The 11,547-nt window shown below is 36.7% G+C and overlaps 1 protein-coding gene across 2 annotated transcripts in view; it reads right to left on the reverse strand.

Annotated features, from left to right (window-relative positions):
- The window catches only part of SLC36A4 (solute carrier family 36 member 4), a 50,851-nt gene extending 39,781 nt beyond the window's left edge, over nucleotides 1–11,070 (reverse strand). The window contains exon 1 of one of the 2 annotated variants that reach the window (XM_025358251.1): nucleotides 10,873–11,070. In XM_025358251.1, coding sequence (XP_025214036.1) covers nucleotides 10,873–10,927 — 55 coding nt within the window. In that variant the 5' untranslated portion in view covers nucleotides 10,928–11,070. Of the gene's footprint in view, nucleotides 1–10,103; nucleotides 10,362–10,872 lie in introns of those variants that run through there. The other variant, XM_025358252.1, reaches the window with a different exon arrangement.
- Between the last annotated feature and the right edge of the window lie 477 nt (nucleotides 11,071–11,547).

Below are 11,547 nucleotides of genomic sequence, written 5' to 3' on the forward strand. Positions count from 1 at the left end.
AAAAAATTTGGATAAAGCTGGTATAAATGAATTTTAAAATATTAGGAAATACCATTTGTACTCGTCTTTACTATTTCCATCCAAAGTTAGTTCATACTAATACCCTGAGTTTTAGTACATTTTAAAAGAAGCAACTAAATTTATTTGCTGGATATGCTGTTCGGAATATGCAGTGCAAGGTGAAAGCTTAAGTATTCAATGCAAAACTTTTTCTGCGTTATCCACAAGAGATTTATAGTAAATCATCATAGAATTACACCATGAGAAATGTGAATGATCAAATATATTTTCATCTCTGCTTAGCTTCGAATCATATTGTACAGGTAAATAGTAATCACATTTTTAAATACTTGAAGAAAATTACAAAGTCATTCCAATATTTAAAATTTCAGTATCAAAATTTGCCCTTTACCACTTTTTCAGTGTGTTATTTCCTGAGAACAAGAATATTCTCTTATTCATATTAAGTTATCAAATTCAGCTTAACATTGATGTAATACTTTATTTAATCTACATTCCATATTCCACTTTCATCAGTTATACCAACAAATTCCTCTTAGCAATTTTTTCCTCCATCCAGGATTATATATTACATTTAATTGAATTGTTCTAGTGGTTTCTTTGCCATTATATTTTTTATGACGCCTTTAATCATCTTTTTTTCTTACTCAATTTTTTACTATCTTGTTTGACTGTTTTAAGTGGTACTCTCTGACTTCTACCTATTACCTATACCACAGTTAATAATTTAATTTTACTTTTTCCTTTCTCTGTTCCTTATTTTCTCATTTTTAGTTGTATTCTTTCTACTTTGACAATACATAGGGATATTTTCATACTGTTCTTCAAATTATGTCTCTACTCATTTCTTAGACCTATAGCTGCAATCAATATCAATATTCACTATCAGTTCTCTGCCAAAGTTTCCTCAATCATCCCTTGGCTGGAAGATCTTCTTATAAGGTATGCATCAGAATGGCCTACAGGGCTTGCTAAAACAGACAATGATGGACTCCATCCCAAAGTTTCTCATTCAGGAAGTCTGGGGTGGGCCTAAAAATATGCATTTCTAATAAGTTCCCCAGTGCTGCTGATGTTGCTGGTCTGGGGACCACACTTTGAGGACCACTGCTCTAACTGATTCCTCAGGACGGTCTCATGGGCACAGTATTCCCTGAGTTTTTACATGTTTCAAACTGTTTTTCTTTATAGACTGGATACTTGAAGAACAACTAGATATAAAGTCCTTGGCTCACACTTTCTTTCCTTGAGTTTCTTGAAAATGCTGCTCCACTTTTGCCTTGCTTTTATATGCTACTTTTGAGAAGTCTGATGGCAGACTAATTTTCTCAGCCATTAAGTAACTTGTCCTTTTTCCTAGAGGTCCTGAAGATACTTTCTTTGTCTTTAAAGTCTAATAACTTTACCATATGTCTTGGGGTTGATCATGCTAAGTCAGTTTTCCCAGGGACACAGTGGGCCCCTTTTGAGATGTTGATTTAGGTTTTTTCTTATTTCTACTATAAAGTTTTCTTGGATAATAGCTTTAAATATGTATTTGGTTCAAACACTACTTCTTTAGCTATTTCAATTACATGCATGTTGGAACTTCTTTGCCTGTCTTCCATGCAACCACTTTATATCTCTGACCCTTCTGATGTCCGTCTTTACCTCATTTTCATTCGTATGTATCTTAAGTGACACATTAAATTTTCATTTCAATACATTCTCCCTTACGTCCTTTTTTGTTATACTCTATACAGAATAAGTTGGTACTCTTATAAAACCATCACATTCGTTTCCCAGGGCTCTCATAATCAAGTACTACAAGATAATTTATTGCCTCAAAGTTCTAGAGGCTATTAGTCTGAAAAAGTGTTGGGAGGGTTGGTTCCTTCTAAAGGCTGGGAGGGAAAGCCCTGTTCCAGGTAGGCCTCTCTCCTTGGTTTATGGACAGTCATCTTCAAATTCACATGACATTCTCTGTGTTTAAATTTTTCCTTTTTATAAGGACACCAGTCATATTGGATTAGGGGCCCAGCCTACTCCGGCATAACCTCATCTTTTTTTTTTTTTTTAGACAGAGTTTCACTCTTGTTGACCAGGCTGGAGTACAATGGCGCGATCTTGGCTCACTGCAACCTCCACCCTCCAAGTTCAAGCAATTCTCCTGCCTCTGCCTCCAGAGTAGCTGGGATTACAGGCATGCACCACCACGTTCAGCTAATTTTTGTATTTTTAGTAGAGACAGGGTTTCACCATGTTGGTCATGCTGGTCTCGAACTCCTAATATCAGGTGATCCATCTGCCTCGGCCTCCCAAAGTGCTGGGATTACAGGCATAAGCCATGGCTCCTGGCTATGGTTTCATCTTAGCTAATTACAGCTACAATGACCCTATTTCTAAATAAGGTCACATCCTGAGGTATGCAGCACTATGACTACATATAAATTGAGGGGTGGGGGGACTACTTAATCCATAACCATCATTATTAGTTGTATGAACATCAGTTTCAACCACCAATATGTTAATATTTTTATTTCTAAATGTACTCCACTGCCCTTGCTGACTAGAGTTCATTTGCTTTTATTCATTTAGTTTATCCAAATTATCAGTTATTTGAACTTTCTGATTTCTTTCTGTCAGGAGGTGTGCAGCATGTTCTGTGCTGTACTAAGTATACTATCTGTCCTCAATAAAGATAGTTATCACTACCAATATTTCAAAAACTGAACAATCTGTTATTTAAAGCACACTGCCCAAGAGATCACAGCAGTAAGGAAAGTACGGAAAATGGTAAGTTTTTTCATATCTTTAACAACAATATGAACTGTAAATAATAAGTTTATTTGTAATGGCATTATCGAAGAGTTTATTTTTCATATCCTTTTAGATAAACCTGGAAATCTGGAATTGTTAAAATTACCTATAAATACTAGTTTTGTAATTCACAGATTTAAGTTTTTTTTTTTTTTTTTTTTTGAAAAAATAGTATTATAATGTTCAGAATCCCAAGTAAAAATTAGTTGGGACCTGAGTCACTCTGAAGAAACTTCAGAGTTCTGAACAAACTTCTCACATTGTTTAGCAGCTGTCATATTTATTTAACTGTGTTCAACAGTGTGATCCCTATGGTTACACTTTCCCTTACTTCTTAAAGTCATTAATTTTCAATGTTACATTGTCTAGAAAACATTAAACATGACTTACTGTGAAAAACAGCTTTTCATATATATATTTGCTTTAAATTCATTTCATCCTTCACATTTAAAACCTTAACAAAAATTTGATTATTCCTGTGTACAAAAAATACAAATAGGTAGTAGGAATAAGATCTAATGTTCTGTAGCACAATAGGGCAACTGTAGTTAACAATAATTTGTTATGTATTTCAAAATAACTAGAGAAATGGATTTGAAATCTTCCCAACCCATACAAAAAAAGATAAACATTTGAGATGATGGATATCTCAATTATCCTGATTTGATCATTACATACTGTATGTTTATATCAAAATATCTCATGTACTCCACAAATATGTACAATTATTATATGCCAACAAAAAAATTTGTAACTGAATTATTTCAGGAAACTCCTCTAACTCTCTTACAATGAGATTAAAGTAAGTTTATAAAGATAAAAATACTTCTTAATAGTGTTAGGAATTTAAGAAGTACATATTTATTTACTATTTTGATTCTACCATTAAAGAACCATGCAATGTGACGTTATTAGCTAAGTTCTAACTATGTGCTTAAATATTCTTTTTTTTTTTTTTGAGACAGCGTCTCACTCTGTCACCCAGGCTGGAGTACAATGGCGTGGTCTTGGCTCACTGCATCTGAAAAATCTCTAAGACTTTCCCTCCAGCTTTAGTCTACATAGGGAGCTAACATTACATACTAAAAAATGTGTATCTGTTAAACTAAGAAAAGGTAAAGCAATCAGGTTTTAAGACTGAGCATATCAACTTGAATGATATAAAATAGCTCTTGAATCTAAAGAGTAAATTGAAAGACACCTAACTAGAAATATCTAGGAAATACTTAGTACCCAAGAAGTTGCATCTTTAAATGGTAATAGCCTATATATACCTAGATCTCTGAACATTAGATTTATTAATAGAGTCAATTAGTCATTTATAACTTTTAGAAGCTCCAGGTAATACTAAATATAAAATGCTAAATTGTATTTTTGTTTCCAATTTAGGTATACACTACAGAAAAACACAGTAATATGATTTCCTTACACTTAACTCTTAATATTTTAGGAGAGCTTTTAGCATTGGCATTGGTCACAAGGCTGAGGGGGACATTCCAGGCTTGAATACAATTGCGTGCTTGAGAAATTTTAGGTTGGTGTAATGTCACTGAAACTGAAGGTAAATGTATATGGCAGAAGATTAAGCTGGAAAGCTTGATAAGTTTTCAAATCAGTGTTGTTGAGAATCGCATCCCTTTCCTATGGAAGGTTTCTGGCTCAGATTCAAGACAGACAGCACCCATCACTACCACCATATCCTTCCGTTGGTTATTTCACAATGGATGTCAGATGAAAAGCAGTGAGGTATGAGGTAAAGAATTAGCATTCATACGCTCTCTGGGAACTTCCTGTGGAACTCCTGGAAAGACATATATAGGAAAGTGGTTACCAGGAGTTGTTTTTCCTGGCACAACAGACTCCCATGGCTTACCTTTAGTTTGTTAGTGAAAAGGATGTCAAAGACTATGATGGCTTTTATGCACATCAGCATTACAGGCAAACACATTATGGAAGCTGATGCAAAGAGGAGTAAGCCCTCTCACAAAATTTACTAGTTTCTGGCCCTTCTCAAAAACCCCTATTAATAGAATGTCATCCTCACTAATATCCACTAACACCAGTACCTCAACACAAAAGCTCTCTGCTTCATAACTGAATGTATTCAATTAAAGAGGTTACAAGGGGTTCCTATTCAATTTCACAAATATTAATGAGGCCCTAATATACGTTAAACACCATTAGATGCTGAGAATAATTACTAACACTCAAAAAAAAAAAAAAAAAATCCTGCCTCCATGGAGCTCTAATTCTAGCGAAGGAAAGAGACAATAAGATAATAAGTAAAACAGAGATAAGTTAGATAGTTTTAAGTGCTAAGGAGAAACACAAGGATTGAGACAGAGAGCCTCTAATTTTGGATAGACAACCAAAGGAGGCCTGAGAAAGTGGCATTTCAAAGAAGTCCTGAAGAAGGAGCAGGAGTGAGCAGCGTCCATATCCTGTGGGAGGGAGAGTAACCTAGGCAGCAGGAACAAAGGCAAAGACCCTCAGGATGGGAGTCTGGTGTGTTTAAGGAACAAGGAGGGCAGAGTAGAGTAGCTAGAGAGGAATGAGTGCGGGGGAGGAGTAGGAGATGAGATCAGATCAGATGTGACACAAGGCAGACTGTACACAGCCTTGTAGACCATTCCATGTGACATGAAAAGCCACTAGAGCAGTGCCTTCCAATAGGAATGCAATGTAATATACATGTAAATTTATATTTATATTTAATTTATATTTACATTTAATTTTTAATTTAATTTAAATTAAAATTAAAATTTAATATTTAATTTATATTTAAATTTAATTTTAAATTTGTTTATAGCTAATATTATAAAATATTTATAATAAAAATGTAAATTTATATTAAATATAAATTTATATTATATATAAATGTAAATTTATGTTAAATATAAATTTATATATATAAATGTGAATGTAAATTTATAGTACACAAATATAAATTTTTCTAGTAAGTTTTTTACAAAGAAAAAGAAACAGGAAATTAATTTTAATATTTTATTTAACTTGATTATCTAAAATATCATTTCAACATGTAATCAACAGTAAAAGATTAAGATATTTTAGATTCTACTTTTCATACTAAGTCTTTGAAATCCAGCATGTATTTTACACTTGCAGCATATTTCAGCTTGAACACACCACATTTCAAGTGCTCAACAACCATATAACTAATGGCTATTGTACTGGACAGCATAGCACTAGAGAGTTTTGGGCTTTGGAGTGATATCATCTGATTTACATTTTAACCAGATTCCTCTGGGCCTATTTTCTCATATGTACAATGAAAATAATAACTACTATTACACAGGGGGTTTGTGATGTCATTACAAATGATAATTATATGAAATTATTATATACATTATATATACGTTACATAGATAGAATATGAAGAATGAAATAACGTATATGAAGCGTAGAGCCTAGACCTTGGCACATAAATAAGTAATCAATAAACACTTTTTTTCCTGTTCCTCCATATATTAGAAGCGTATTAAGCTGTATAGGATTTCTAAATGCCAATCTTTGACAAAAATTAGAAATAATTTAATAATTAATACTTCTGAGCATTTATGAGTTATAAACTGCTGTAAGATTGAGTATGCAAAGATGGGCAAAACATGTTATACCTGCCAGAAGGAAATAGAGACTAGTAAGGGAGATAAACACTCAACAACTCAACACAGTAAACAGAGTTAAGAACATATGAAATAATAACTGACACCCCAAAGGAATTAAAGATTATACAACCCAATTTACATCATACATAATGTCTATTATGTTCCCAATGTTTTGTTGTAATTTTTAGTTAAGTACTAAATTGGGCAGCTCTGGAAAATGCTGTGATTATTATTGTAAATATTAATGATGTCTCATAAACTAAAACACTATTAAGGAATACGTGTGCTACCGATTTACAAGTGGAGAAATTATAGATAAATAAGAAACACTAGCTTGATTCAATATTATACAATATTTATTATACACAATATATCTGATGTTAGGTGTATTACATAGTATACCATAGGGATACATTAACGGTGCATACAAATGGAACATTCTTAAATTAGGCAGGGCTTGTACGTTGTCTTATTTGGCAAGAAAATTGTTTGAATCTCAATTTTCAAGCCTAAAACCAACGTAAATTTCAAGTTGTAGACAGAATGTTCTAAAATCACATTAATTTAGCACTATCCTAGGTATTAAAGTCTTAAAAATGTTTATTTCTTTCACCTAGTAATTCTACTTCTGGCAAGCTAGTGTATGCAGAAGAGGATTTTGCACAAGAATGTTCATTAAAACATTACTGATATTGAAAATTGGAAAACAAACTAAATGTGTGGCAATCAGGAAATTACTAAATTAAGGCACAGTCACTTTATGAAGTATTGCACTGACATTATGGTGCAATACTGAGGTCTGAGTAAAACAGGGAACAGCGTATCATATGCGAAGTGGGAAAAAGCTGAATATTTGCAATATGATTCCAATCATGTTTTTAAAAATTAAGTAGAAATAAGGGAAAGTAAATATATCAAAATGTAAACAAATTTACCAGAATATAGATGGACAATTGGATAACGTTAGTGCACTTTTCCTTCTCTGGAAAATGTTAAAAAAAAAAGAAAAGAAAAGCAGTTGTAGCAAACTTGCATTACTTTTATAATAAAATTTAAAAATCACTTGTATTTTGGCAATAGACAAACTAAAAGAAAGTAGAAATAGTTTCATTTTTAAAAATAACATAATATTGTCACCTGAATCTATAAACTACTCTCTAGATATAAAATAAGTTCCATAACTATTTTGTTCATTTCTGAGGAGGAAGAAATATACACAGCAAGAACCTTTCCGGAGGGCCCCATGGGCTATGAAATAAAGTGCAGACCTTAAGCTATTCACATGCCTTATGAGAACCTGTATCTTAACATCTCTACCAGTGCTTTTTACATAAATACCCATTTTTGGAAATTCTTTTTTTAAATTAAATAACACTTGGTCATTGTAGAAAATCAGAAAATACATAAACAACATTTTTGAAATTAAAAATTACTTCATTACCCAGAAATTACTACTGTTAACATTTTAGAGTACATGTTCACAGGCACACACACATACACACAAACAACTCTCATATCTTCTCATTCTGTTTCCTATCTTTAAATACTATCCATATGCTGATAACATCCAAACTTACATTTCCAGACCAGACCTTTCACTAATGCTAGACATAAATCCAATTGCCTACTTGACATCTGCACTTTGATACCTAATGGACATCTCAAACTTAACATGCCCCAAACTGAACTGGTCTTCACCAGCAAGCCTGCTATTCCTGCAACTTTACCCATTTGTATTAGTTATCTATTGCTGTATAACAATTTATGGCTATTGTCAGGAGCCCTCGGTTCTGTGCAACACGGAGCTTTCCTTAGAGTCGCTTGAGTCTCCTTGCAACATGACAGCTAGCTTTCCTTCAAGTGAGTGATTCAAAAAGACAAAGCAAGGAGGAAGGTACAATGCACTTTATTATCTAGTATTGAAGTCAAACATCATCACTTCTACCCAAATCTTTCATTAGACACAAGTTACTAAGTCCAGCCCTGACTCGAAGAGAAAAAAATTAAGTTTCTCCTACTTAAGAGAGAAACATCAAAGAACCTGTAGGTATATAACAAAACCACCATAATATCCCAGTTAATAACAATTTCATTCTTCTAGATACTCTGGAGTCTTCCTTGTCTCCTCCGTTTTACTCTCTAACCCTCATCCACTCTGTCAGGAAATCACACTGGTTCTTTCAAAATATACCTAGAGGCTAACTATGTCTCTTCACCTCCACTGCCACTGCCATACTGCTCTGAAAGACACCCACATCTTTCCTGAATTACTGAAATATTCTCCTGCTTTTACTTTTGCCCCCTTACAGTTTATTCTTCACATGGCAGTCAACGCAATCCTTTTAAAACAAAGCAGATCATGACATTCCTCTGTTCAAACCCTGCATTGGACCCCCCTTCCCTCAGGGTAAAAGTCACAGTCTACATTGCCTACAAGACCCTACATAATTTGGCCTCATCGCTACCTCCATCACTCTGCTTCAGCCACTTTGGTCTCCTTGCTATTCCTTTAGCTATTCTTCCCGCCTGGAGTAGCCTTTCCCTAGATATCCATTTGGCTAATTTCCTTACCTCTTCCAAGTCTTTACTCAAATTGCACCTTTTCAATAAGGCCCATCCCAACCATTTTATAAAATACTGCAAACTGCCTAGCCCCCACCCTCATTCCTGATTTCCCTTACCCTGCTCTTGTTTTCCATAGCACTTTTCACCTAACATACTATATAATTAACTGGTTATTGTCTTTACTGCGTACTCTCTGCTTCCCCTTACTAAATACAAGCTCCATAAGAACAGGAATTTTTATCTGTTTTGCTCACGATGTATCTCAAGTGCGCAGGGGAAGCTGAATGAGTATGTGTTGAATTAATGAATACATAAAACTTAAAAAAACTGAAATAATTTGTAACTTTTTTTTCAGTTAAAGAAAATGTACATGGTGAACATCTTTCCATATCACTTTTAATGGTTAGACAGTATACAGCTATACCACAATTTAACCAATTTCCTTTCATTGTACTTTAGTTAACAGCTTTTCTCTATATACTATAATGAAAACCTCTTGATATAAGTATTTGTTACATTACTTATTTCCTCTGGAAATATTCAGAAGGAGAATTGCTGGGTCAAAGGATATGTACATTTTTAAGGATAACTGTATTATCCTTTTCCTGCCAGCAATGCATGAGAATACCCATTTCTCCATATCCTCACTAAGACAGGCTGTTAATGAATTTAAAACAGGCAAACCTGAGTTCACATTTGGGTTCTGCCATTAATAAGCTTAAAATTACTGTATCTATAAAATGGAGATCATAATAGCACCTATCCCAAATGCTGTGAGGGTTAAAGACAATGCATAGGCAAAGCACTTAGCACAGTGTTTGCACACAGTAAGCATGCAATAAAATGTTAAGTTTATTGTTTCTACTATTATGGCCTGAAAAAAATTCCACTGCAAAGTGCCCTGCAAGCTATTAGAGGAATAAAACCTGTAAGTTACTTATAATACGGTATTTTTTAAAGTTCAACCGTTTTCTTGAAGATTACATTTAGATTTAATCTTTTAATTACATTTAATCAGCATCGAATGAAAAATACTCCCCAGTACAGTACATATAACTGGCAGAGCGATCATTTTATCACCCTAATCCCTACTTTTTTGTTTTGGACAGCGGGAAACCATAAACAAACACGCCCTGTCGCCAAGAAACAGGATCGAAGGAAAGCAGGAAAACAAACTTTGCCAAGTGAGCAAGCTACAGGTATCTCCTGTTCATTCTGGTCAGCACGACCTGTTCGAAACTCTGGGATAACAAGGGGTAAAATGAGGATTCATCTGGAGATTCTGAAAGGGGCTGCAGCATTTGAAAAGCAGAACAATGATAACTTCCTTAAAGCATCATTGGGGAAAAAAACTGTGAGAGTCGCGGCGCAGGCTCTCGCGTCTTCGACGTGTACACACAGGGCCCCGCCCCACTCCACACACACAATCACCCACACGCGCGCGCGCGCGCAAACACACACACACATTTTAACACCCTATTGAGGCCTGGGCTTCGTCTGACCAAGCTCTCGGGGTCAGATAACTGGTTCCTTTGCGGATGCTGACAACGGGGTCAGTTAGCAATCAGGCCTCAACTCATTCCAACTTCCTGGGAAGGTTTGTTTGCTAGGTTTAAATTAGAACCCGTGCTAGTCCCACAACCTCAAGAGCACACACGCGCGCATACACACACACGCACACACACCGCCCACTCGGCCCCACGTCTTTCCCTGTGGAACCCGGATGCGGACGGGCGGGGGGGCAGGGTCCGCCTCCTCCCGGCCGTGGCCGAGGGGCCCCGGGAGGTGTGGGCGCACCCGACCCCCCGCACAGACCCCCGCCTACGTCAGCCCCGGGTCCCTGCCCACGCACAACACCGACCTAGCTCCTCGCACCCCGCCGCCCCGGCCGTCGCCGGCGTCGCCGCCGCTTCCATCTCTCGCGGGTCTCCAGGACGCCGCCGCCCGGGTGCTCACTCTCCCGCCGCTGCGTGGCCGGCGTCAGGCCCAGGCCTACCTCCCCTGCCCGGAGGGACCAGCGCCTGGTGCTCGCCTCCCTGCCCCGGCGCTCTCCACCCGCGCGGCGAGGAGCATGCGCAGTGGGGCAGCCCGGCTCGGCGGGCACTGCCGGCGAGGGGCGGGAGGGGCCGAAGACCCAAGGACTGCAGCAAGGCCGGGTTGGGTAACCCGAGAGGAGGGTTGGGTAACCTGAGATCAGCGAGGGTGGGACCTTAGAGCTGGTCGAGACCTGGGTCCATAGCTCCCTGGGGGTTTTTAAAGATGACCGCGAACTTAAATTTGGGGCGCCTGTCCGTATGCAAGGCGTTAGCGTTCTGTAAGTCACCTTGGAGAATGCGAAGAAGGACGGGATTTGTCCCCTACCCATGTTGAGGTTCTGACTACTCTGGTTATTCGTCTCCCTGTTTCTATAGTTAGAGTTACCGGATACAGTTAAATAGAATTTAATTAAGTCACATACAATTTCACTTTGAGGATATTTCAATGTCCTTGCAGATATTTGACGTTGACCGTGGTGCTGAAAGAAAATTAAGGTAAA

Source organism: Theropithecus gelada, chromosome 14 (assembly GCF_003255815.1).
Source record: "Theropithecus gelada isolate Dixy chromosome 14, Tgel_1.0, whole genome shotgun sequence".
In the NCBI taxonomy this organism is placed as follows: Eukaryota; Metazoa; Chordata; class Mammalia; order Primates; family Cercopithecidae; genus Theropithecus; species Theropithecus gelada.